Source organism: Nelumbo lutea, chromosome 3 (genome assembly GCF_056320005.1).
Source record: "Nelumbo lutea isolate HS-2025 chromosome 3, American lotus-T2T, whole genome shotgun sequence".
NCBI classification, from domain to species: domain Eukaryota; kingdom Viridiplantae; phylum Streptophyta; class Magnoliopsida; order Proteales; family Nelumbonaceae; genus Nelumbo; species Nelumbo lutea.
In genome coordinates this window covers 44,104,389-44,132,300 of record NC_142686.1, presented here as the reverse complement: position 1 = coordinate 44,132,300, position 27,912 = coordinate 44,104,389, and the positions used below count along the sequence as shown (strand labels likewise).

The 27,912-nt window shown below is 43.6% G+C and overlaps 3 protein-coding genes across 3 annotated transcripts; all 3 read left to right on the top strand.

The window, feature by feature from the left end:
- The first annotated feature begins 575 nt into the window (after positions 1-575).
- On the top strand, positions 576-1,793 carry LOC148864595 (pathogenesis-related thaumatin-like protein 3.5). The gene is made up of 2 exons (XM_088975242.1): positions 576-726; positions 959-1,793. Exons 1-2 carry the CDS (start codon positions 666-668, stop codon positions 1,630-1,632), a joined length of 735 nt encoding a protein of 244 aa, XP_088831368.1. The 5' UTR covers positions 576-665; the 3' UTR covers positions 1,633-1,793.
- A 4,076-nt stretch (positions 1,794-5,869) lies between these two features.
- On the top strand, positions 5,870-6,397 carry LOC148864594 (protein LEAD-SENSITIVE 1-like). Its single transcript, XM_088976324.1, has one exon. It carries the CDS (start codon positions 5,870-5,872, stop codon positions 6,395-6,397), a length of 528 nt encoding a protein of 175 aa, XP_088832450.1.
- Positions 6,398-8,017: 1,620 nt separating this feature from the next.
- Positions 8,018-11,998, top strand: LOC148864593 (uncharacterized). Its single transcript, XM_088976323.1, has 6 exons — positions 8,018-8,137; positions 8,314-8,889; positions 8,995-9,119; positions 9,928-10,304; positions 10,775-10,899; positions 11,519-11,998. Exons 1-6 carry the CDS (start codon positions 8,018-8,020, stop codon positions 11,996-11,998), a joined length of 1,803 nt encoding a protein of 600 aa, XP_088832449.1.
- Positions 11,999-27,912: the final 15,914 nt, after the last annotated feature.

The window sequence follows — 27,912 nt, the reverse complement described above, 5'->3', positions numbered from 1 at the left end:
CATATCGCGAGCGTCAATCAAGGAATGGAAATTCTGTAAGAGATTACAAGTCTTCCACAATTTAAAGTCCATCCGTCAAGTTAGAAAGATTAAATTACCAAAACAGGTATCACCATATTAGTTATTTATTTTTAGGGCAATCCTATCACAATATTGTTTTTCGTTTATATAATTCTTTATTTGAAAAAAAATCTTTTAGGGTTAATTAAGGGGCGCTTAAGGCACTTAAAAATTAAAATAATTAAAATACTTTTTTTAGAACTTGGAAGCAGACGACTTTATGCTTCTAAGTTCTAACTATTTAGTAGAATTGAGTATTTATTTATTTTTTATATAGCCTAAAAGAAACTAGAAATTGCTTAATCAATAAATATTGTCTGATATAACCATTAACCTTTCTGATAATTTCCCAAGAGAAATATCCCATTCCCAGCCGCCTCTATTCCAGACCGTCCAACTGGCCGTCGGCCGATTCGTCTTCGAAGACAAATAGTCACCTCTCTCTCTCTCTATTTTCCACAAAACAAAAAGACAAACTGCGCAAAATATAAATATGGAGGCCTGATTCACTCGACAACCATCATCTTCCGTTCCTCCTCTCTCTCTCTCTCTCTCTCTCTAATTAGACAGATACAGAGAACTCTCTTCTCTTCTCTGTATATCCAATGGCCTCCTGGCAAAAGGTTTCATCTGTTCTTCTTACTCTCTCCTTCTTCCTCTTCTTTGGTAAGTAACCCAAAACTCAGTCGTTTTGTTTTGCGACATTTATTATGCAGAAGATCTGATAGTACTCCTCTTCATTCTAATGAGCAACATATATAATTCCTCACCAGTCACCAGATGCATGCATATTTGGTTTAATTGGTTCATCCTACGCCGATCACCGAATGTGAATCTTAAAGTTATCTTTTCTGACACAGGATGGTTAATGGTTTTTACTTTTTTATTTCAATTGCAGGGAGTAGAGCCTCCGCAACTGTGTTCACGTTCAAAAACCAGTGCAGCTACACTGTCTGGCCAGGAACCTTAGCTAACAACGGAGGTCCCGTCCTCGGAGACGGTGGCTTCCTCTTGGCGCCCGGTGCAACATCGCAGGTCACTGCACCTCCGGGATGGGAAGGCCGATTCTGGGCTCGCACCGGATGCAACTTCGACGGCTCCGGCAACGGTAGGTGCACTACTGGCGACTGCGGTGGATTGAAGTGTAGAGGCGCTGGTGTACCACCCGTCACACTTGCTGAATTCAAGACTGGCACTAACAATGACATGGAATACTACGACATCAGCCTCGTGGATGGATACAACGTGAATATGGGAATTAAGCCTACCGGTGGGACAGGAGACTGCAAAGACATTCAATGCGTTGCTGACATCAACGGGAGCTGCCCGGCGGAGCTGCAACTCAAGGACTCGGCCGGTAACGTGGTCGCATGCAAGAGCGCATGTACAGCGTTTAACACGCCGGAGTATTGTTGCACCGGAAACCACAACACGCCGCAGACTTGCTCGCCCTCTCAGTACTCGCAGATGTTCAAGAAGGCATGTCCGATGGCGTACAGTTACGCATATGATGATCCCACCAGCACGTTCACTTGCGCAGGCTCTGATTACTTGATCACATTCTGCCCTTAAGCTTAATTAGGGATTCTGATGATTTTTCTTTCTGCATCTGTCTTTCTGGTTTCACTGGTAATAATTAAGGAGTATGTATTCCTGGTATGAATAAGGGGTGAATTTCCGCAATGAATAAGAAGTCTGCCCACTCTGCTGTGGGTAGGAAATTGTTGTTTCTATATTTATTCTGCGTCTTTTACTTAGAAAAGGAAATTCAAACCTGCTGGAAGGCTGGAACAAAAGCAAATCGGCCCAGTAACATTTCATTTCCTCCCAAATGAAAAAAAAGGGTAAAATACAAAAAGCTCCCCTGAATTTTCTGACAATCATAAAACGATGATCAATTTTTTTCAAAATACCTATTTTACCCTTTTATGAATTAATGCTCATTTAATTTTACTAAAATACACATGCCTACATACTCTTTGCCCTCTTTTATTATCCCTTAACTTTTGTTATACTAGTTTCAACTTTTCAAAATACCTATTTTAATTTTAAACTTTTTAACGGAAAGCTAAACTAGTTTTTTCATTTAACTAATCAAAAGAGAAATACTATAGTCCTCAACGTCATTATTCTCCTAAAGCACTAGAGCGGTGGAACCTACTCCGATCTCCACCATTGGCCTCTCTCTTTCTTAGGTACATGTTGATCACCGCAATTGTAATAGCACACATGTGATGAGTTTATGACTCAACACGAATCTGCGATGAGCTCAAAGCTTAAAACGAGCTTGTGATGAGTTCAGGGTCACCACAGACTTGCAAAAGACTCAAAGCTATAGCGCCAAACACGAATTTGAAGTTGTTAGAGATCTGTGATGAACACAAAGTCATCGTAAGCCTACGATGAGCTCAGAGCCACCACAATTTTGTGATGAGTTTACAACCACCATAGATCATCAACGAGCGAAGAAAGACAATGACTGACCAACATCACTCGCGATAAGACGCCTAGTAGGATTAAGAGAGACACGCAAGATTAGTATTGATATCACCTGCGCTACGTTGGTCTAGGAGACTTGCAAAAGGAAGTAGCATATGTGAATTATGAGAATCCTCAAACGAAAGGAAACCTCGTCATTGAGAGATCTCATAAGACACGTGACGAAACTCCAACGGTGTCTCCCTAACAACTAACACCAAATCAAAGATTCCCTTTCCAAGTAGGAATCAAACTCTTTTGGCTCATTCTTTTTGGAATCTTGGGATCTCTCCCTATAAAAGGAGGCCCATCTCATAACAAATATAACATTTTATCAATCAGCACCTTTAGCCTACCCTTTGCCCTCAGCCTTCCTTCGTATTTCAAGGAGACCCCCGTACGTAACCTTACCACTGCACTCACATTAGAATCTTTGGTTTGTTCCTTGATCATGAAGGATGGCTGCCCGCAAAATTAATTTCCCCAATCCCAAAAGAGCAAATCAATGAGCAAGGGAATATTAACCTAGAGATCAGAGACCAAACCAGACAAGAGTCGGCAGAGCAGGTTGACATCAAAATTCTTTCCAATAAGGTGTATGAGTTTGAGACTCGTTTTGATCGCATAGAACATATGTAGGACGAGATGAGAAGAACCTTGCAATTACTCCTCCAAAGGTCATTTGCAATCGAGCATTCCCCATTCACCCCCACCAGCCCTTCTGCATCCATCCCGGCTAACCACCTTGCAAACCTGAACCCCAACATGAATGAGCATCCATCTAGAACCAACCCCGTGCTTACACAAGACACAACACAAAGAACCCGCTTGTTCACTACTAAATAGCTCCATATGGTCCCACAAAATAACGTGGCGACGGAAGCGCCCATCAACCGCAACGAACTGAAAGAATATGTCTAGGGCCTGATGGAGGAGAGCCAAAACAAGGCCCAGTCTGCATTGATACTCCAATACCCTATTCTGATTACATCTTATACAAACCATACGCTTATGGTTACGTCCCGCTACAGTATGATGGGCAGAAAGAAAGCCCACAAGAGCATGTGAACAAGTTTACAGATGCCTCAAAATCGTTTGCCTTGAATGGGGACCTAAAAGTCTGAAAGTTCTCCAAATCCCTAACCGGACCTACATACAGATGGTTTGTTTATCTAACTATGAGTAATATAGACTTGTGGGCAAAGTTGGTAAAAAGATTTTTGTCCAAATGGTTCACCTTGGAGCGGAGGCCAATGATGGCACACCTGTGCAATACATAACAATGCGGGGAAGGACCTCTTTGGCTTATGTCATGAGGTTCCAAAAATTGACTCACTTAGTCTTTGGTGAGCGTGCCACTGAGAAGAGCTTTGTTGAACAGTGTGTACAAGGGATGCACCCAACCCAAAGGATAGGCATTGAAAGCATTGAAGTTGAAACGTTTAGTCAGCTGTGGAAGTGTGTAGAGAGGATAGTATGTACTATCAAGAACAACACACCTCAGTTTGTCCCAGCGGCATCGCAATATGGAAGGAATGAGGCATACGACATTAACCAGAGGCCCCAAAACACCAGGAGGCCTAACTAGGGACCCTATTACCGTGGTGGCAACCAGAACCAATGGAACAACCCACTGTCTCCACCCCCTCCTCCTTTTTCCTACAGCAAAAGTGAGGTAATCATGACAATGGACAAGTTGGTGGAGGATCATGTAATCAATTTGCCACCACCACCACCAATAATCGACCTGGAGAAAGAGAGGCTTGGGGGGAGGTGGTGCAATTACTGCCAGTCGCTAAACCACGATCTGATGGACTATTTCACACTTTGGCGGCTATTCGTGTAGAAGGTAAAACTAGACGACTTTGTTAAAGGAAAGTCGACCCAAGTAGAAACTAATCCCCTCCCCACACACTCAAGCAGACAACATCAATGTGGTAGGGACACTAGGAGGCGACCATCTAGATATGTTGATCTAGTGGTTCAAACAAAGTCTAGACTTATTCATAAAAAAAAAAGTCTAGACCTCCAATGGTTCTTTAGTAAACAAAGAGCTAGCGTTGCAACACGGCGACTCGCCATAGGGTGCTAGCAGAAGCGTTCAGGAGGGCACTCGAACCCCATCATTTGGACAAGTCACATGTGGAGTTCACCCTAGACAACATGCCAGTTACAGATCCCCACCACAACCAGCCTTTGTACATCACAACCAAGATAGGGGGTATGAGATGCGACGCTCAATGATTGATCGGGGAAGTTCTGTGAACCTTATCTCTATCCACACCCTCAAGCTGATGAACATACAAAGAGAAACCATTAAGGGGTTGCCTATGGAAGTAACAAATTTTAACGGTAATTCTGTCATAGAGGGGTCTATTGAGATGTCCGTTTCCATTGGTCCATTCACTATTAACTAGGAGTTTTAGGTAATTTCGGGGAGGATAGCATACCACACCTTGTTGGGCCACCTGTTGATACATGGCTTGGCACTAGTTTCATCTACATACCACCAGTGCATCAAGACCAAGCAGAAAGGCCGTGTAGTGAGAATCTTGACTATTTACATCCCATTCGATAGAACAAAGACTCATCTTCAGGATGCGATCTACTACATAGAGCTGGCTGAAAAAGGTGCAACCAAAGAAGCTGATGTGGAAAGCATCCAACTGTCGAATCTAACAAGTGGGCCTCCTTCAACACTAGAAAGGAAGAAGCGGTCCAGGTGTGTACAGGTCACCCATTAGAACAGAGAGAGTTGTTATACCATTTGGAGGAATATGAGGATGCCAACACACCAATCACCAAAAAAACCATCTTTGAGGTATGAGTTTATTTGTTATATGCTATAACTATTGAAAATTGAATAATCACTGTAAATCATATGCCTTTACGAAAGAAAAATATACACATGTTCTAAATTTTGCCTCAACTAGAATTATTTCACCATGCTTTGAACATACAAAACAAGACTCATTTTATTTCACCATGCTTTGAACATACAAAACAAGACTCATCAAAATCGAAGGTACAACATAACATATTTGTGACTACGCAACAAAAGAAAAATACTGAAATCACATAAATATCAGGAATAAAACAAAGAAACGGTGGAATATTATGATGAAATCCACATGCCCCTTAAGCACATGCAAGATTCCAATGGCACTGTGGAAGAACCCTTAAAGGAGATCAACATGGCCACCGAAGGAGTAGAGAAAAGGCCATTGTACATCTTGACCAAGTTAGAAACTGAAGAAAGACAAAAATTGTTGGATTTCTTGACAGATACAGAAACCTTTTATTCCCTAAATCAGGTATATATGTGGATAATATGGAGGTGATTCAGTTCGGTGCAAATGGCAAGGACAAGATGAGCTCGGCCATGAAGAGTGGAAGAGTAACCAAATGTAAGCTTGAAAAGTTCTTGGAGGGAGGCAAACTTTATCGCTATAGATATGGCATGAAGAAGAGAGATCTTGTTACGGGATGGTTTGGTACATGCACTACGGCTAAGAGTGATCCGCTGGAAATGGTGCTCCACCGTGCCAACTTCCTCTTGCAGCAGCACGATGGATTTGGCAAATATCATCTGCTCCAAATAAACTACGAGGACTTCGCTCTCTACTGTAAGACAACAGGCAAGGTGGTGGATGGTGGCGCATGCGGTCAGGTGATCCAAAGGGCTTTTGGCACCGTTTTAGGCGGTTTCTTCATGGATATTGGACTGAATGATAAGGCTCGCAGTGTCGCAGTGGAAGATTTGGTGAGGGAGCGCCAACCAATCACTCAGACTGATCAGTTGATGATGAATGTTGCTTCTAATAAAGTAGCTCATGCAAGCAGTAATTTATGTCGGTGATTATGCATGGCACCTGCATGTTTTCTGGTTTTCAATTAGTGTATTACGTCTTAAATTGAGAGAATAAATGGAGATGAGATGCACTATTTCTCATTCATTACACTACCTGTATGACATATTTACAAACAGCTTTATCAATAAATTAAAATGGGTTCTGCTAGACTTGGCCTGGGAATTTGATCTCTCTCTCTCCTGCATTTTCTCAGAGAAGAACTTGTTTTATTATTCTCTAAGGAACACTTCAGTAATAATACACAAAGAACTTTCAATATTTTTCCTTGTACTTTTCTAAGAGAATACTGGAGTTGGGTCTCTAATCACTTCACTTGCATTCTACTAATATTTGAGTTTGTGGTAGGATATCTTAGATGCTAATTCATTTTGCAATATAATTTTCATAGCTTTCATGCCATTTGAAATCTTGAATGGCCTTGGAGAAGCATGTTTGCTTAGACTTTTAAGTGTGTATTTAAAAAAGAAGAAAAACAAAATCAATATGTAAAAGAAAATCCTAAGCTTTAAGTTTGAAGTCAAAAAAGTTACAAGAATACTCTATATGTATGCAGGGGTACCATGACCCGATTGGGGTGAGTTAGCCAAAATCCAAACACCACCCAATCCCGAATTGGGTCAAAGAATCAAAACCCTAACTGTTAGGATTAGGAGTCCGTTCAGTATTATCTTACTTGTATCCTTTCCTTATCATGAATAGTTCAGATAAGATAGGAAAGATATATTTGAGTCCCTGTAAACTTAGGAGTTCTAGTTGCCATAAGCTTAGGAGGTTCGGTGGTTGTATTCATGTATATATATACTTAAATTCTCAATGAATGAAAGACAAAAAAAAAAATAAGCCAGCTCTGGTTTCACATGGTATTAGAGCCACTAAACAGGAGCGAGAGGTCTGTCTTCCAAGACCTCTGGAGGTCAGTGGAGGAAGCGACGTTGTTCGGCACCAGCAAAGGACATACTTCGCCTTCGTCTTACCAAGGCTGTGACCAGTGGTCGTTCGTTCGAGTTTTTCGTAGAGCTCTTCGGTCTTCTTTTGACCATCCATAGATTGTCCAAAAGCCACCTGCTGGTCGTTCGAGTTGCAAGCATATGCCCTCACGAAGTAAGTTGTCGTGGGAACATCTCTCTTGATTGTCCAATCGAAGCTCTGCTGGTTGGAATTGTAAGCTCTAGTTTTACAATACGGCCCGCCGAGAAACTGGAAAGACAAGCCTGTTCGCTGCCATTGCGAATTTCCTCATCTATGACCTCGAATTAACGGCTGTGTCGAGTAATTCACAGCTGAGGAAGCTCCGGATCTTGACTTCCAGCAAATCGGTGATCATCGTGGAAGACGTCGACTGTTTGTTTGATCTTTCAGATCAGAAGAAGATAGAAAGCTTAGAGATAAAGGAGTCACAACGACAAAGGAAGTAATAGCTTCGGAGCACTGTTAGTCTATCTGGGGTTCTGAACATCATCGATGGGCTTTGGTCGTCTTGTGGCAGAGAGAGACTGATAATCTTCACAACCAACCACAAGGAGAGAGACTAGCGATATCATGGTGGAGACAGAGGAAGTAATAGCTTCGGAGCAATGTTAGTCTATCTAGGGTTCTGAACTTCGTCGATGGGCTCCGGTTGTCTTGTGCAGAGAGAGACTGATGATCTTCACAACAGTGAGACTGACGATATCGAATTGACAGGTCTTGCCTTTGCTAAGCTCGTCTTGGGTCTTCCTCCACCCATGGTCTTTTGTGGCTAATGGGTGAAGCAATGAAAATGAGAGTTCATTGAAGAGAAGAGAAGAGAACGATTTCATGACTCCGCTAATAAGTAGAACGCAAAGGAAAGAAGAGAGGTGATGAGAAGACGGGAGGCCATTCGTACAAAAGAATAGAGGAGGAAATTCTTCTCCTTCTGCAGAAGTTTCGTTTGGTCGAGACTGTTGATCGGACAACCGTCCTAACAAAGGCTCAAGTCTCTGGCGAGTCAACGTTCTGCGGTAGCGGAGATCGGCTCTTTGTTATTTGTGGCGATTCTACCACCGATTGTGGGTTTTCAGAAACAGTAGTCGGTATAGCTAAAAACAAAGAAAAAGAACAGGGTGAACAGAAACAAGGAGTAGGGGCAGGAGGAAAAGGTCGTGCTGGCCAAGTCACGGCCCATACAGCCAAAGCCTCTACGCAAGGCAATGCGTCTCAAGGAGAATCAATTGATGCAGCCAAGACTGGGTTAAATGGACTGAGTAGTGAGCAATGGAACATGTTACTCAAACTTTTGAACACACAGAAAAAGGGCAGTCAACGACTAAGTGGTAAGCAAAAATTGACAGAATGGATAATAGACATAGGGGCCTCTCATCATATGATAGGAAGCCTCGAGTCGATGAGAGACATAAAGAATGTCATTCCGTGCTCTGTCGAGCTACTAGACGGGAAAGCGACAATAGAAGAGAAAGAAGGCACAGTTGCACTGGACGATCATCTAAAACTGACTAGTGTTTTATATGTGTCTAGTTTGAATTGCAATTTACTTTCCATATCGTAATTGATTGAGGAATTGAATTGTATTGTCCAATTCACTAATAAATTCTATGTGATACAGGACTGCACTACGAGGATGCTGATTGGAGCGGGTGAGCAGCGAGAGGGACTCTATTATTTCCAGAGCATTACAAGAGCAATGAAGACTACAGAAAGCAAGACGAATGGCGATATTTGGCATCAAAGGTTAGGGCATCCTTCTTATAGAATTGTTAAGTTGCTGCCTTTTATTAGTACTGAGAATAGTAATGATGACAGTATTAAGGGTTGTGATGCATGCTTCCGAGCTAAACAATGTCGAGAAGAGTTTGTTTCTAGTAATAATAAAGAACCCGACATTTTTGAATTAATTCATTGTGATTTGTGGGGTCCTTATAGAACTGCAGCTTCTTGTGGTGCTCATTATTTTTTGACCATAGTAGACAATTTTTCTAGAGGCGTTTGGATTTATCTTCTGGTTGATAAGACGGAAGTGGGACGGGTTCTTCGAAATTTTTTTTGCTATGGTTCGAAGGCAATTTAACAAACCTGTAAAGGTGATCCGTACTGATAATGGGACTGAGTTTGTATGGTTGGCTAGTTATTTTGGTGAAAGTGGTATTATTCATCAAACCACTTGTGTCGGGACCTCTCAACAAAATGGGAGGGTTGAACACAAGCACCGCCACATACTCAATGTTCCCCGAGCTTTGCGCTTTCAAGCCAGCTTGCCTATTGATTTTTGGGGGGAATGTGTCATGACCGCATGCTATTTGATCAATCGGACACTGTCCATTCTGTTGAAGGGAAAGACTCCCAATGAAATGTTATTTGGATGACCTCCTTCTTATGATAATATGCGAGTTTTTGGTTGCTTAGCATATGCGCACAATTATAGACATGGAGGGGATAAATTTGTTAATCGAAGCAGACAATGTGTTTTTGTTGGGTATCCTTTTGAAAAGAAATGATGGAACATGTATGATTTAGAGTCCGGCATGTTCTTTGCATAAAGAGACTTTACCTTTTTAGAGCATGAATTCACTTATGCACGCAAGGAGGATAAACAACCAAATAAAGCACAATGCCAATTTCATTGTGAAATAGGTGGGACAGATGAGGTGTTGGTGTCATCCACTTATTTACCAGGACAAGCAAATGGCGAGATGGAGACTAACCAACGAGGTGAACTTGCAGAAGGAGTCAGTGTAGAAGAAGGAACCCACGTAGACCCAAATGCCAATACTAGTGAACACATGCATTCTTCTGATGTCACCACAGAAAATACAAGCGAAGACAATCCTAACATTAGGGGGGTGGCAATATTGAGCAAAAACAACACTCTGATTCTCATTTTGGGCGTGGGCATCGACAGAAATAGCAGTCCACAAGGTTAAGAGACTATGTGCTTCACACCACACAACGCTTGAGTCCCTCTCCGCATCCCTTTGCAAGCTCACTCAGCCAACCACATCCTGTAGGTCGTCCTTATCCCATAGATAACTATGTGAATTGTAACAATTTTTCTTATCGACATCGTGCTTTTTTGGCAGCTATTACTACAAGAGTTGAACCTACTTCTTTTGCTGAGGCTGTAAAGGATGAAAAATGGAGGGATGCAATGTAGAAAGAAATACAGACACTTGAGAATAATCTGACATGGACCGTAGAGCCTTTGCCATCCAAAAAATGATCCATAGGATGCAAATGGGTATATCGAATCAAGTACAACGCTGACGGGACAGTGGAAAGATACAAAGCTCGTCTCATGATCTTTGGGAACAAGCAGGTTGAGGGAATTGATTACATTGAAACTTTTGCCCTAGTTGCAAAAATTGTTACTATCTGTACCTTTCTTGCAGTCACAACAACTAGAAATTGGGAGCTTCATCAAATGGACATACATAATGCATTCTTGCATGGTGACCTTCATGAGGAAGTCTACATGCAAATGCCTCATGGTTTTCAGTCAAATAAACTAGGTATGGTGTGTTGGTTGCGAAAATCTCTATATGAATTGAAACAAGCGCTGAGATGTTGGTTTGCTAAATTAACCGCGACCTTGAAGACATATGGGTTTCAGCAATCAAGCTCAGATTTCTCCCTATTCACCTTTCGTCGAGACAGGGGTACACGTGCTTGTCCTCGTGTCAGGTAATGATCATATGGCAATTCAAGTCTTCAAGAAATATTTGAGTGACTGCTTCCATATGAAAGACTTGGGACCATTGAAATATTTTCTAGGCATTGAAGTTGCCCGAAACTCAACAGGAATTATTTTGTCTCAACGAAAGTATGCTCTAGATATTATCGCTGAAGTTGGATTACTTGGTGCAAAACCTGCTCCTTTTCCTATGGAGTAGAATCACAATATGGCCTTGAGAAATGGGCTTCTCTTATCTGATCCTGAGCGATACAGGTGCTTGGTGGGAATGCTTATTTATCTCTCAGCAACTCGTCCTGAGTTGTCTTATTGTGTGCACGTTCTGTCCCAATACATGCAGCAACTGCAAGAAAGACATTGGGAGGTTTTATTGCGAGTGGTGCGCTACTTGAAAGGAAATCCTGGTCAATGAATTCTCTTGCGTTCAGATTGTGACTTGCAGTTATATGCATGGTGTGATTCAGACTGGGCGAGCTGTCCTTTGTCCCGACGTTCTCTGTCTGGATGGTTTATTCTACTTGGAAAATTGCCTATTTCTTGGAAAACTAAGAAGCAACACACTGTGGCTCGTTCTTCATCGAAAGCAGAGTATCGTTCTATGGCCATGACCACGTGTGAATTAAAATGGCTGAAGGGATTGTTATTAGCTCTTGGAGTTACGCATTCAAACCCAATGCGATTATATTGTGATAATCAGGCAGCCTTGCATATTGCAACAAACCCAGTGTTTCATGAGCGTACGAGACATATTGAAGTTGATTTCCATTTTGTACGTGATGACATTCAAAATGGTTGTATTCGTCCTGCTTATGTGTCGACTACCGTTCAGCTGGCAGACATTTTTACAAAGGCATTGGGTTGCAGAGAATTTGAGTACTTTCTCCGCAAGTTGGACATTCACAATCTACATGCTCCAACTTGAGGGGGGGGTGTTAGGATTATGGGTCCATTCAGTATTATCTTATTTGTATCATTTCCTTATCATGAATAGTTCAGATAGGATAGGAAAGATATATTTGAGTCCCTATAAACTTAGGAGTTCTAGTTGCCATAAGCTTAGGAGGTTCGGTGGTTGTATTCATGTATATATATACTTAAATCCTCAATGAATGAAAGACAAACAAGAATAAGCCAACTCTGGTTTCACACTAACCCATCCCTAAAACTAAATATGCCTAACCCTAACCCAACCCTATAGGATCGGGTCAAGTTGGGCTTATTGTTTAACCCGACCCATTGATATCCCTAGTCATGCCATGATTCTCTTATAAGTTCAGTTGATATTGAAATCTAATGAGGTAAACACACACCATTAATCCCATTGGGGTCCATAACTTGAACGTAATGCCTAGGTGGGCCATAAAGAGTGTGATCCATGCATGAAAGTGGGGGTAGATAAGTTGATAGGTCACATACGTTTGTATTTTGGTATAATGAATCTCATGGAAAAGAATGATTGTCAAGTGACTCATTTTCCTCGCAAATAATATCCTCTTGAGACTTGAATAAATCACTTATCCATCCATTGTTAATACGCAATGGGACAATATTACCCTTTTAATAGTGTTATCATTTTGGATAAAATAGTTATTGTATAATTTTACCTAAGGAATAAAAGAGCAATGATAAGTGCATTTTTCCGGATAAGTGTTTCCTAAGTGCTTTACACAAGTAAATGACTTATTGAAACACGAGTGAAGCCTTAGACGAGTCAAAACTTGTGTGGAGTCCCAGGGTTTGCTTTAGGTTTTGAAGATTGCAGTGTTTTAATAGAGCTTATTAGTTTTGGCAAATTTTAACTTCAACAAGAGTCCATCTAAAATGAATTTGTTTTGGGAAGTTGCATAGAACCCAATATAGGATTTCAAATCTAAGTTTAATTTCTAGATAAACAAACATGCACAAATTAATCAATCTGAATACAAATTTGGTGATGATTCAATCTTTATCTCTCTAGAACGTACTTTCAATATGGGTAGTTATATAAAGGTTGAGTAAAAGCCATTGTATCTATGGATCTCATCAGAAACACTAAAATTTAAATTATCCCATTACATGGAGAAAGATTTGCTAATTTGTTAGTATTTTTTAATCAAAGCCAAGGACTGGTCTGATTCCACACGTTGAGAAAAGGAAGTTCAAAATTCCTTAAGAAATTTCCCTCAACTTTGTGTCTCTTATTTTCTTTTAAACCAAAAAGGGGCTTCACCATGTGCGGTGTAGATTGGGACTTATAATTTCTCTTTTTCATCCATCCATCTAATATTCTAATTCCCCACCTATGGAAGGGTCTCCAACCTTATCTTAACTTGCAATCTTTTTGTTGTTTATGCAAGTATATGGAGAATTTAACTTGTTTGATGTGGGAATGGTCTTGCCTTTTTAAGACTAGGATAGTGCACTTTGATCTCCAATGATCATGGAAATTACATTAGTCCAAATGTGCTGTGAACATATCCTTGTTTCCCCACAAAACCAAAGACAATTAATCGTCTTGGCTCCACATGAGTTGCCAGCATGTGGGATCTTACAAATTTAATTAATTAAAATGATGCAATTGAATACCAAAAAAAAAGCAATCATAACTTGCCATTTCCTATTTTCCTCTTTCATATTTGATATAAATATGTAATTATTTACATTGCTAACTATTTACAATGATACCACTAAATTTCTACCTTTTTTATATTTATTAAAAATTGTCTTTATCTCTCATTTTATTTATAATCAGGTAATGTTGGGATTGGTTTCCTAATATATCATGAATTAGAGTCATGATTGATTTTGGCTCTAATTACTTGAGATAGTGCAGGGAAAGAGTGCCATGCTGAATTGGCAACTTGTGAGACTAAGAAAGGGGATAAGGGAGACACCTTAGAATTATAGGGTTGGGGCAAGGAAAAAATGAAAGGCCATCTGATATGGTCATCTTTGTTTTAATATATACTAATAGATATGTTAATTTATACTTAAAAATTATATTGTATTTATTGATAAAGTTGATTTGAATGTTATGTTTCTAATACAAGTCAGGTCAACTTAAAATAGATTGAGATCAACACTAACACAAGTTGAGATATTGAACCACCAACACTAACCCATAAACTTCGGACTGGATTAGGATCGTGCTGGGTTCAACTTGGGCTTAGGTTGGATTTGGGTTGGGCCTCCACTGTCAAAACTAGGGCTATCAATGGTTTGGGCCTACTTGATAGACTTGAACCAACCAAACCTATAATAATAGTTCTAGTTCCATGATTTTGCCTCAATTAATAATTCCATTGGTTCTCATTCTTGCCTATCCCAAACTAATTTAGACTCTAACTAATTATTTTATTAAATATATAATATTTTCTTAATTTTCTTATAATTATTATTAAATTTTTATATTTGAAATGATAAATTTGATAGATAATAACTAAGATAATATTATTTAAAATGTTTAATTTATATAACATATAAATAACTTAGGATTTTCATATCATTTTTAACAAGGTTATATTATAAATTTAAATTTTAAGTTATTACTTAAATAAACAAATATAATTTTCAGTATAATCAGGATGCTTTTGGGTTTGTGATTTTGTCCTGATTAAATAATTGGTTTGGGATTGGTTTTACCTAGACCTGACCTAGACCCGACTCATTGATGACAACCCTAGTCAAAATGTAAAATGATATTTTTTCTATAATGAAGGGTTGAGGCCAATTTAATAATAAGATTAGTAGAAGGGTTAAGGTCAAATGACATACTTATAAATTAACAAATAAATAAATATAGATACATACATACAAACATTTTTAAACAATAAATAAAAATACACATACATACATACATCATGCATTGTTGCATATTTACATACAAGCAAACATGCATACATAACTACATGATTATATAGTAATTATACATATAATTAGAGGCGGAGCCAAGGTGGTAGAGGAGTAGACGTAGCAATTGGGTTGGGTAGGTTGCGTTCAAGTTGGGTTAAGACACTTCAAAGTTGGGTTCAAATTTTTGAGCTGGGCCAGAAAAATGTTAAACCCTAACCCTAAAAATTCGAGTTAGGGTTAACCCATGGGACAATTTGAGTCAACCCCACAAATAATTAGAACTTCAAAAAGTAAAGAAACATACATAAAACAATGCCAAAATTAAGGAAATTAACCATAAAATTCCAAATATGAAATAAAAAACTTGAAAAAAATAAAAGAATTCAAAGAATAAACAATAAAGAGTAAAGAATAAAATAGTAAAGATTAAAGAATGAAAACTCTTGATAGTACATAAATAGTCCTAATTAGACTTGATAATCAAGTTAGAAGGTTGACCCAATGACCCAACCTTTTTTTTTGTGAGTTGGATCAACTTTTTACCAAGTCTAGGAGCCATGACCCCCTATTAGTGGTGCTCACGCTTCAGTTAACCAAATCGTGGGCCTATTCTCGAAACCAAACTGACATCCGGGTTGTCTTTCTCTGTTGCTCCCTTGTTGAGGTTGTCATCTTCCTCCTCGAAGTCTTGGTCTTCTTCGGCCTTATCCAGTATTGCCGAGGTGACGACCGAGGTGGTGATAGATCCAAGGTCGAGCTCGGGAAACGTCTCCCTTATCATCCAATGATAGAACTTGAAGCCCTTACGGAAGGATGTGGTACCGAGGTTCTCTCTATCCTTGTGAAACTCTGTTGAAGCCTTATATTTCTTGATGGTGAGAGCATCAATGTCCTCGATCCCCTTAGAAAGAATAGCCTCACGCTCAACGAAAGCAATATTCTACTCCTCGGCTTACTTCTTCAACCTTTCGACCTCCTACTACAGTTGCTCAATCTCAAGCACCTACCTTTCAAAGTGTTCATGTTTCACCTCCACCTTGCCCTCTAACCTGCTGATGACACTGACAACCTTCTCCACTCTACTCTAGTATTCTGAAGCCACCACCTCAGCATTCTTCGTCCTTGCACGATGCTGTTTAGACTACTTCGGGACAGTGTGAACTACATAGTTGGTCTACAAAAGGAAGAAATTTCACTAAGTACCAGAGATGACATTCTAGCAACAACACAATAATGAGGTTAGGATATACCACCATAAGATATCATAGTGCCTTCGTGCCCAATTCAGGACTTCGCTGCTCTGCAAGCTAGGAGACCTCCTCAGGAAAAATAGCCTCCTTTCTCTTAATGAGGTTGGTCCGGAAGTCCATGATGCTCTGGCTCTCCCCAGGGCCCTCACCTGAAGAGCCGACCCCGGGATGACTGGACAGTGGCTCAATAGAACGGGCCACCTCGGGCTAATGGGGTGGCAACCTCCTTTCTTGGTCCTCCTCAACCAGGCTGATGACTAGGACCTCCTTGGGCTTAGTAGGAGCAACAAGCTCAACTACCGGTTCATGGAAAGAATCACCTTGGGATGCCTTCCTCTTCCTCTTCTTCATGCCAGAGAAGAATGCTTCCATTGAAAGATCAGCCATGATGCTTGCAAAAGACGAGCAGAAAGCCAGTCAAAGAAACACAAAGGCAAAGTAATTTGAAAAGACGAAGTGCCCGCACCCAAATGACCTACTTGAAGGACTCAGCCCTACCTGAACCAACTTCTCCTTAGCCATGTAATCCTCTAATTTCAAGTTGAACCCCACCAAGTTGTGCATTCTTTTCTGCATTTTCCTATCCATCTGATTCTCGGGGTCCTTAATGCCTTTCCTCCAATGTGTTGGGAAAGGCCACCCCCTGTCAACAGCAAGAGTAAAGTATCTCCTCTTCCAGGTCAGGACTTTCGAGGGGTACTCGTGAAGGAGCTTATATCTAGGTCGGAAAGACATATAGTAACTAAATTTATCCATGGCCATAGGACTGGTGGAATTTTGTTTTATTGAGCATACCGAGCTGAAGGTGTTTATATCTAGAGGAAGGCCGAAGTCATTGAAAAGATAAATGGTACCGACCAAGGTACAAACCGAGTTTGGGTGAAGCTGATCGATGGTGACGTCAAAAAATTTTAAGGCCTCAACGATGAAAAGGGTGAACTGGAAAGTGAAGCCCGGCCTTTAGGTTCTCCACAAAGACGGTTATCTCCTCGTGATCATGGTCCTAGGGAAAACCTTCTAAGAAAAGGTAGTAACCATACTGGTTAGGGAATTTGTACCGAGAAACTAGAGCACGGATTTGCTCGACGGGCATCATGGAAGGACCGAACCGGTCTAGTTCTCTAGGACGACATGCACGACAGGAAGACAAGGCCTTCTTATGAGAGGCTTGCCAGTCTTGAGCCGAGGTGCCCACCTCGACCGGACCATACTCCAAATCTTGAGTTGAGGCACCCTCCTTGGCCTGGTCATGCTCTACTACCTCCTCGCTAAATAGGCTAATACTAGACATAAATGGAACTAAGTAAAAGAACGAGCTAGAATAAAGGAAGGCGACTTATCTAGGGAGCGAAGACCGAAGACCAACCTCAAAAACCGAAGACAGAAGATCAACCTGGGGACACCAAAGTTAGCGCGTGACCTCCAAACATGAAAGCTCAAACAGGATGAAAGAAATGGGACCCCAAGGCCCCTATTTATAACCAGTACAGTCGATCATAGACGGTTCAAATCAATTGGATCCAATGGCTCCCAGGAGGGGTGGTTGAACGATTCTCAGGTTTGACCCATAGACTAGACCCATGCGTTCTTGAGACACGATCTAACCCAAAGGTCGAGCCAGTTGGGTCGGTTAGGTTTTACCCATTGACTGGACCTCGACCAAGCCTGAGGCCAGGCCAAATCCACCTAGACTCGTCGTCAACTCCCGCACCGAGTTGACTACCTCTGGCACAAAAGTGGGTGGCAATATTGATGATGGGTAATTTGGCCCAACCTGTTAGCATGCAGACATGTGGATCGACTCAATAATTGGATGATGACTCAGCATTCTCTACCACCTTAATAGGCCAAGTCAGCTCAGGTACCTCGGGCACCTCTTTCAAGACTTAGGTCCAAGCAGCTTGTGATCACCCACCCTACTGAGGTGACACATAGCCAACTTCTAGAAGATGGTCAACTATCTCCAACCTCTCCGGGATCATGCCAAACGTCTGCGAGCCTTATCCTTATACCACCTAGATTGGATGGGCTCGATAAGCCTTATCAGCTCACACGAAGTCCATCTCCGGGTGTGGAACTGACTCCTACTAACACAGACCGGGGATCTAGAAGGTGCTTTATAAGACCTACAGTAGTTTGCCTATATAAGGGCTTCAACCCTAATGCTACAAGGTACGGGCGATTATTGCTCACTAGCCTTCTTACTCACAAGCTTTTTAGCTCGCAAATAGCAGTTCCTAACTTAAGCATCAGAGTTCCCACACCGAGTAAGCCACCCCGGGTTCTCTGAGCGTACTTTCCTTGCAGTTCGATTGACCAACTAATCAGACTAACATTTGAGCTTCCATCTAGCTAGGAGCAACCAGATCGTGCACTATCAAATAACAATAGTTTAATCTTTAATAATTATCGAAAACTTATAATGAAAATACACAACTATTGAAAATGAATTTATATACAATAAATAACTAATAGAAATATAATAAATGCAATAATTATGAAAATACAATAAATACTAAAAACATATTAAATTAGTTAATAAATAGCATAATCTCCAATAACAATTTAATCTCTAATAAGTATTAATCAATTAATTATAATGAAAATACCTAATTATGAAAAAAAATTATGACAAAAATACAATAAATGCAATAAATTAAATTTAAAAAAAAAGTTAAGTAACAATAGTTTAATCTCTAGTAGTTATTGAAAATTTTCTATTGAATAGCAAAACAAAGATAGTCTATACATAATTATTGAAAATATGTTTATCACAAAAATAGAACAAACCATTATTGAAAATACAATAAATATTAATTTGAGTATATATAAATATACAATAAATATAGATTAAGATTTCAAAATTATTATTAGAGGGTGCCTTAAACCTAACAGGCACGTACCCTGCGGTGACGGCCCCGCGCGTGCCACCTCAGCCCAGCCAGTAACGGCTGCGGCAAACTGACAGTGGCGATTATACCTGCCCTGTCAGAGGCCAATGGACCTGATACCACTGATTTCTGTTATATGGAGCTAGTATCAAGGGATGGAGGCTTCATCTTCTACTCTCGCGCTATCTGCACTCTTGGCCTTCATCTTCTCCTTGCTTCTCCTACAGAATACTAACTTAATCATCAGAGTGTTCCCGCCGAGCAAGCCCCTGGGGATTCTTCTTCTTCTCCATCTCAAGTACCTTCTAGGAGCCACGTAAGTGCCAGATAGGAGTGACCGGATCACACACCATCATTTGTCGTTGTCTGTGGGAACCGCTTCTAAAAGCCTTCCTCTTAACCTTTACAGTTCTTTCTTCTCTAAAAACTCGGCACTCATGGCTTTCTCAAGCAACGTTGGACGAAGCATGGATATGGGTAACTCCAGGGAACAACCCCAGGTTCCCACGGTCTACAATGGGCAGTTCACCATTCCCCTCTCGGTGGACGGAGTCCCCAGCCTGAACGTGCCACAAGCAACGACGCCTGTTGGTGTTCCCCTACCTTCCTCGGTCGAAAGGACCTTTACTGAATCAACTGTCATCCCTCTAGCGACCAGCTAGAGCCAACTTGACAATCTGATGCAATTTATGCGGGCCATGCAAGCCCAAGTGTAGCAGCTCTATCAGCAGCAAGTGTTGCACCACGTCTCCCAGTACCACTACCAGCAGCAATTCCCTCAGCTGCCTCAACCTCAGCTTTAGTAGCCGTAGCTTCCTCTTCGACACCCAGCCTCACAGCGATCTAGGTCTCGCCGCCAGGATGAACGCCCTTCTCTCCAAGGAGAAGCCTCCCAAAACCCTCTTAAGAGCCAGGCCTCCTCCCGCGACAGACAAGAAAGATCGGCCACCCCGGTCTCACCGTGGGTGGTCAGGTTGGGAGGATCCAAGCTCGCCAGGTCTACATCACCTCAGTAGTTGAAGTCTGGAACCCCGCTCCTGGAGAACCGGTTTGAGATCCTGGCTGCAGACTCCAAGCAGGATCCCTCTATCCACAGCCATCACCAGCCGCTCGAGCTACTTCCTACACAAACCATTCCTACCAACACGGAAGTGAGCAACACAAATGCGGAGCCCGCCAAGAAGCAGAGATGCCACCGCCGAGCTTGCCGATCTACCACCCACAACCTGCCCGAGCTCGGAGTCAAAGAAGAGGTAAGCTCGGGCGAAGCTAAGGCTCCCCTCCTTTCAGTTCTGTCTCCCCTGTCTTTCGAACACTTGACAGTCCCAATGCCTAAAGACTTCAAGCTCCCCCCTCTTGATAAATATGATAGGTCGTTTGACCCAAATAATCACGTAGACGCCTTTCAGTCACAGATGCACCTAGCGAGAGCCAGTGAGTCGTTCATGTGCGTGGCCTTCTCCACCACTTTCAAAGGAGTAACCCGCACATGGTATCGGAACCTGGCACCCGAATCAATAAGAAGTTGGGCGCAGTTCATGCAAGCCTTCACGTCCCACTTCGTCACCAGCAAGCGGTGCCCGCGAACTGAAGAAAGCCTCCCCAACATATTGCAAAGAGTGGGAGAGTCCATCCGGGGCTATATCTAGCGGTTCAACAATTCGTGCATGCAGATACCGCGCCTGGACCGCGCCTGCCCCTCGCAACAGCCAAGAAAGGCGTTAAGCATAAAGAGTTCAAATGGCATATGGTCGTCAACCAACCAGCGACCATAACCGAATTTCTTAAGCTCGCGGACAGGTTTATAGCCACAGAGGAAGAGATCAACCAAAAGGGTGAGGGCGCGCCCGAGAAGAGGAAAAAGGAAGGAGAGTCTTCAAACCAAGGGAACAACCGAAAGAAAAAAGATGCAACTCGGGGGGCAAAGACTGGTCAATTGTTTTGAGCTCCTATAGCGGACCGAACTGATTACACCCCACTGAACGCGAAGCGGGCCAAAATCCTAATGACAATCAAGGACGCCCCGTATGTGAAGTGCACCTCGTCTGAGGGGAAATCCCAATGAGAGAAATAAGAACTTGTACTATAGTTTTCACAGAGATCACGATCACAGTACCGAAAAGTTGTAAGAACCTCTGCAATGAGATAGAGGAGCTCATCCGTTGCGGATACCTAAGGAACTTTGTACAAAATAATAATAATGATAATAATAAAATAGGTCGGCGAGGGGAGCACGATAAGGATGCTCCCGAGTCCAACAGCAGGCCGGTCGAACAGTCACAGAGGCAGCCTCCAGAAGAGAGGCCAGTTCAGGGCACCATCCACATGATAGTGGGAGGCTCCATCGTCGCGAGTTGTACTTCAGCACTAGCTCGGACGTCAGTTCGTGAAGCTACCCGGGAAGAACAGAATCCTCCGAAGTGGCCGAGGACAGAAGAGCCAATTTTCTTCATGGAGGATGATGCGCGAGGGGTCCACTACCCCTCACGATGACGTGCTTGTGATAAAGCTGAGGGTCAACGACTTCGAGGTCAGGCGTGTACTCGTTGACTCGGGCAGCTCGACAGATATTCTCTTCAAAGCCGCGTTCGACCAGCTTCAGTTGCAGAGAAGTGACTTGAAGCCCCCAAACACTCCTTTGGTGGGCTTCAGTGGAAAAGAAGTCTGGCCCCTTGGGAAGTTATAGTACCTGTGGAAGTTAGCACATGGCCCTGTGTAGTCAGACTCAACCACGACTTCTTGGTGGTCGCGACCCCCTCTCCATACAATGCCACAATAGGTTGACCGATCACCCATATCCTAGGGGCAGTGGTCTCCACCTATCATCTAGCAATAAAGTTCCCTACAGACTTCGGTGTGGGGGTAGCGCGGGGCGACTAGCTCGAGTCCCGCAAATGCTATGTCACCGCCTGAAGGGAAAGACCAAGGTGGCCGAAAACCTCGAACTGGAGCGGCCTTCGGAGCAAGGCGAAGAACGAGCTGCGCTCACGGAAGAAACAATCGTTGTCCCGACCAAAGCAGTAGACCCAGCTCAGATGCTTCAGATCGGTGCTTCAATTCAGGAGCCTCTACGATCCGAACTGGTAAGTTTTTACTTCAAAATTTAGATATTTTTGCATGGTCCGCGGCAGAGATGCCCGGTATAGACCCCGACCTTATAACTCATAAGCTGAATACTAATCCTATAGTTAGGCCCGTTAGATAAAAGAAATGCAACCTAGCCCCAGAGCGGTGGAAAGCGATCGACGAGGAGGTCGAGAAGCTCATCGCATCTGACTTCATAAGAGAAGTCCATTACCCGAGCTGGGTAGCCAATCTCGTTTTGGTAAAGAAGGCTAAAGGCAAGTGGCGCATGTGCATCGACTACACCGACATAAACTGAGCTTGCCCGAAAGACTGCTTCCCGCTCCCCATAATTGACTGTTTGGTGGATGCGACCTCAGGGCACGAGTTGTTGAGTTTCTTAGACACCTATTTGGGCTATAACCAAATCAAGATGGACCCGGCAGACGAAGAAAAGACTGCCTTCATCACGGAGTTCGGTCTATACTGTTACAAGGTTATGCCCTTCAGGTTGAAAAACGCAGAGGCAACCTTTCAAAGGCTTATAAATAAGTTGTTTGCGCCATTAATTGGCAGAAAAGTAGAATGCTATGTAAACGACATGGTTGTCAAAACTCAATTTTTGCATGAATTAATACAAGACTTGCATTCTGTTTTTGAAAATTTGCATAAGTTTAATATGAGATTGAACCCAAACAAATGTGTATTCGGTGTGATCTCAGGTAAATTCCTAGGATACATCGTTAACTGGCGTAGCATTGAGGCTAACCCGGATAAGATTAAGGCCATCTTAGATATGAGACCACCCTGAAAATTAAAGGAGGTTCAGAGGTTGAATGGCCGCATAACCGCCCTGAGCCGCTTCATGTCCAAATTGGCAGACCGTTGTCTTCCATTCTTTAAGGCAATTAAGAGCAAAGGTTCGAGTGGACCCAAGACTGCTAGCTCATGTTTGACGAGCTCAAGAAATACCTCACTAGTATGCCAATCTTAACCTGACCCGAGGAGGGTGATGTTTTAAAATTGTACCTCTCGGAAAGCACCGAAATGGTCTGTTCAGTACTAATAAAGGAATTAGATCGGGTCCAACAACCCATCTATTATGTTAGTAAAATATTGTAGGGAGTAGAGACAAGATTTTCGGAGATAGAAAAGCTAGCATATGCCCTGGTAATTACAGCTCGGAAACTTTGCCCATACTTCCAGGCTCACACTGTTATTGTCCTCACCGACAAACCTCTGAGGCAAGTCTTACTTAAGCCTGAGGTCTCTGGTCGGTTGATGAAGTGGGCTATTGAGCTCAGCGAGTATGACCTCCAGTACAAGCTGCGAATTGCCATTAAGGCTCAAGCCATAGCAGATTTCATCGTCGAATGCACATTCAGTTCCGAAATTCACAGGCCGGTTGAGCACGATGCCCCTAGTTCGGGTGAGGCCAAAGCTCCTAGGTCAATTGAGTCCGAGCCCCATGAGGTAGTAGCCAGTGTGGCATCTCTCCTAGTTTGGCCAAGCGTGAGCTGGGATGAGGAGCCTTGGATCCTTCACGTAGGCGGCTCCTCGAACCGACAGGGCAGCGGAGCCGGAATAGTCCTACACGGCCCAAGTGGCACAAAATTGGAGTACGCGCTACTTTTCGAGTTCGCGGAATCTAACAAAGAAGCGAAGTACGAGGCATTGATAGTTGGACTAGCCTTAGCCAGAGAAGTAAAGGCCAAGCACATCATTATCTGTAACGACTCCCAGCTCGTGGTCAACCAGGTCACTGGTGAGTACGAAGCTCGCAAGCCAACCATGGTCGCCTACTTAGCCAAAGTCAGAGAGGCCTTGCTCAACTTCCAGTCACACTTCATCAGACTAATCCCTAGGTTGGAGAATGCTAAGGCCGATGCCCTGTCCAAGTTAGCCAGTACCAGTGACATCACCATGAGAGCCGTGTACATAGAGGACCTGCCTCGGCCTAGCATTCGGGGGGGGGGGGGCAGAGGAGGTCACTCCCGTCGTTCAAGCAGAGCTGAGCTGGACTAACCTGCTCGCGAGCTTCTTACTACACGGGACCCTCCCTGTAGATCGCAATGCAGCCATAAGGGTGTAGCGCCAGGCAGCCAAATACATCATGATAGACGAACAATTATACCAGAGATCCTACATGCTCCCCTACCTGCGTTGCTTGCGACCTACCAAAGCCGAGCTCGTGCTCCACGATACTCATGAAGGTCTGTATGGAGGACACTTGGGGGGCAGGGCCCTCACCCAAAAGGCACTTTGATAGGGGTATTATTGGCCAACAATGAAGGCAGGTGCCATTGAACTCGTTAAAAAATGCGACAAATGTCAGAAGTACGCCAATGTCCACCACCAACCTACTGTCGACCTCAAGTATCTCACCAGTCTGTGGCCTTTCATACAATGGGGCATCGATCTACTTGGGCCATTCCTGCCAGCAACGGGTGGGAGGAAGTTCTTAGTAGTAGCAGTGGATTACTTCACCAAATGGGTAGAGGATGAACCCCTTGTAACGATCACAACCCGAAACGTCCAAAACTTCTTTTGGAAGAACATCGTGTGCCGCTTTGAGTTACCTCGGGTATTGATTTCTGACAACAGCAAGCAGTTCGAGGAAATCAAATTCCAAGACTGGTGCCAAGACATGGGGATCCGACATAACTTTACTTCAGCCGCACAACCTCAAGCAAATGGTCAAACAGAAGTCACAAACAGAGCCATCCTCCGTGGACTGAAGGCACGGTTAGACCAAGCTAAAGGGTTGTGGGCAGATGAGCTACCCAGTGTTCTATGGGCCTACCAGACAACGGAGAAGACCGCCACGGGAGAAACCCCCTTCAACCTCACCTAAGGCACCAAAGCAATTATCCCCGCAGAGATCGAAATACCTACGTTGAGACTAGAAGCATACAATGATCAGACGAACAAAGATGAACTGCGTACCAACCTCGATCTACTTGACGAGGTAAGGGACCTCGCGTACATCAGGACCATAGCCTACCAGTAGAGAGTAGCTCGGTACTATAACGCTAGGGTCAAGAGTGGAACCTTCGCGTTGGCGACCTTGTCCTTCATAAAGTTATGGTACCTGAGCCTGGCGCTGGCAAGCTCGAGTCCAACTGGGAAGAACCTTACTGAGTGAAATGAGTGCTCGGAAAAGGAATGTACGAGCTCGAGACCCTCGAAGGAAAACAAGTACCTCGGACATGGAATATTGTCAACTTAAGACAATACTATCTGTAACAACTGAGTAGGCCATGAGCCACTCCCCGAGCCCAAGGGCCAAAATACCGATCTGACATGACCTCGGTGCAATAAGACTTAGTCGTCTCCATGACATGGGTGAACTTCAAGGGCAGACCACAAATCACCCCCCGGCTTATGGGATAAGGCACTGAGCTAACCAACACCTTGGCATCAAGAAGGGCTTAGCCATTTCGACGATGGGAGTAAGGTATGAAAAGTATGGGCAGCTCAGGTTTAAACACTGGCAAGCTTAGCTTGTTCTGGTACGTTGATCAAACTAAAGAATAACCGACAAGTGTATGGTTCGGGCACACATGGTAATCACTTTGTCGTGCACCATAGAGATGCCTTGAGTGATTTAAGGGACAGTTCAAAATAACGATTATCGAGAAGTCCTACTTCGGGTATGTAGCTCTAATAGCTCAGGTGTTGAGATTGCCTTAGCAAAGATAAAGAGTGCACACCATACTTAGAAGAAAAAGAAGAACTTTCATTACCATTTCAAAAAAAAAAAAAGAGAAAATGATAAGGCAATAACCGAGCTAAGCAGCTCGGGAAAGTGTAACAATCATAGGACATAACCGCCCAACCAAAGATCTTTGAAAGACCGGGTTTATGGCACCCGGGGGTCACCAGAAGTCCAGGAAAAACACCGCCTCAGGGATCCGCATCCTTATCCTCATCCTTTAGGGAGTCAGGCTCCTCTTCCTCCACTTGATCTGCCGTCTCAGGAGACAGGCCCTTCATAGTGATGCCATCGAGGTTGAGCTCGAAGAACTTCTTCCAAACCAACCACCGACAGAACTTAAGCCCAGAGCGGTACGAACTCGAGCCATATTCCACTTGGAGGTCGTGGTATTCCTGGGAGTCTTTGAAATCCCAGACCGCCTTCTCTCGTTCGGCCTCCACCATCTGGTCAAAATTTCGAGTCCGATCTAGAAGAGTGGACTCCAAGTCTCGTACCTGTTGCCGAAGGAGCTCCCTCTCCACTGCCACCCTCGATGACTTCTCCCAGTAACGCGTGTTCTCTTCAGAAAGCCGAGCAATTTGGGCCTCTTGGTCACAGACGAGCAACTCCTGAGATTCACTCCCCTTGCGAATGTAATGGAGCTCGCCTTGGAGCTTCTTATTAGTAGCCTGCTGGTCGAGGGCATCAACGTGGTGGATGTGCGTCTAGAGAGCCATAGCATGGATGACAATATTCACATGCCAACAGAAAGAAGATCAGAGGACAACAAAAGGAAGCGAAATGAGAGAAGAAGGGAAAGAATCGCTTACCACCATGTAGTGGGAGGAGGCAAATGCGGCGAAGTCCCCAGGCTCCATATTCCCCCAATGGGCGACCTTGTCATTGTTAATCGCCTTCCGGCTCCTCCGGCAAGCCACGATGTAGTCGTTCACCCCTTCCCAGTTCCCCATTGTGAACGAAGGGTAAGGGAATGGCTGGAAAGGGTTACGAGGAGTTGCCCCTTGTTGTGGGAGCTCGCCCCCTCCGAGACCAGCTCCACTAGTTCCCTCGAATGGAGGTGGCGGGATCTCAGGGGGAGGGGAGGATAAAGTTGGCTCTATAGATCCGAACTCAGTACCCCTCATGGTGGGAGTTCGGTCGGGGCGCGACCTCTTCACCTTGCGCCCCTAGTTGCTTGAAAGAAGGCGGCGTGAGTCGATACTAGACATGATGGCTGCCAAGAAGAAATAACAGTATCAGTTCGGTAAGAAATATATATGAACACAATGTCGTGACAAAAACCACGCGACCTAAAAGGACAACCTACCCGGGCTTAGGCCGGCCTGCACGAGCTTCTCCTCGGCCAAGTAGTCCGAGCAGAGGAAGCCTACTGATGCCCAAGACAACATCGTTTTCTGAGTTTTGGGGTCCAGCTCGACCCTGGAGTCCTGGATGGCGCCCCTCCAAGAAGTAGGGAAGGGCCACCCTTCGGGAGCTCATGCAAGAGCTTGTAGCCACAGTGGGGAGAGAAGTAGTAGAGATGCCTCTCTGGCGGGGCCCCGGGAGTGGTATTCTTTATATAGAGGATAGTAGAGAAGATGTCCAAATTCAAGGGAAGATAGTATTCCCAACACAAGGATATTGTCCCAACCAAGTTTCTGATGGCATTAGGATGGAACTGGTCAATAGTGACATTGAAGTGGTTTAGCACCTCCACTATCAAGGAGTGCAGGGGGAGACGCAGGCCAGCCTCGAGCTGCTCCTGGTAAATGACTATATTGTTGGGGCCATTTTCCCACAGAAAGTTACCAGTGGGGATGCAGTAGAGAAGGTCCCTAGGGAGGTGAAAATAGCTAATCAGAGACCTAAGTCTCACCTCTATAATGGAGGAAGGGCCAAAGGTGTCGGGCTCCCTTCCCCGTGAAGTAGAAGCTCCTTTGTCAAAGACATCCCTGGCCCCCAGAACCTGCTCCCAAGCTCTCCCCGAGCTCGTGGGAGCTTCATCGTCCTGGTCACTGCCCTAGTGACGGACATGGTACGGGTATCTCGACATGACTGATAATAAGTAAGACTCACCGAAAGAGGATGGGATGAAATAAGTTGA

What these genes read in the sequence shown, in the direction of transcription:
- LOC148864595 (XM_088975242.1), top strand. Translation starts at nt 666, where the DNA reads ATGGCCTCCTGGCAAAAGGTTTCATCTGTTCTTCTTACTCTCTCCTTC. An exon ending in CTCCTTCTTCCTCTTCTTTG is followed by an intron (nt 727 to 958) that starts GTAAGTAACCCA and finishes TTTCAATTGCAG; the next exon opens with GGAGTAGAGCCTCCGCAACT.
- LOC148864594 (XM_088976324.1), top strand. Translation starts at nt 5,870, where the DNA reads ATGGAGGTGATTCAGTTCGGTGCAAATGGCAAGGACAAGATGAGCTCG.
- LOC148864593 (XM_088976323.1), top strand. Translation starts at nt 8,018, where the DNA reads ATGGGCTCCGGTTGTCTTGTGCAGAGAGAGACTGATGATCTTCACAAC. An exon ending in ATCATCTAAAACTGACTAGT is followed by an intron (nt 8,890 to 8,994) that starts GTTTTATATGTG and finishes TATGTGATACAG; the next exon opens with GACTGCACTACGAGGATGCT. An exon ending in CAGAAATAGCAGTCCACAAG is followed by an intron (nt 10,305 to 10,774) that starts GTTAAGAGACTA and finishes CCTTTCTTGCAG; the next exon opens with TCACAACAACTAGAAATTGG.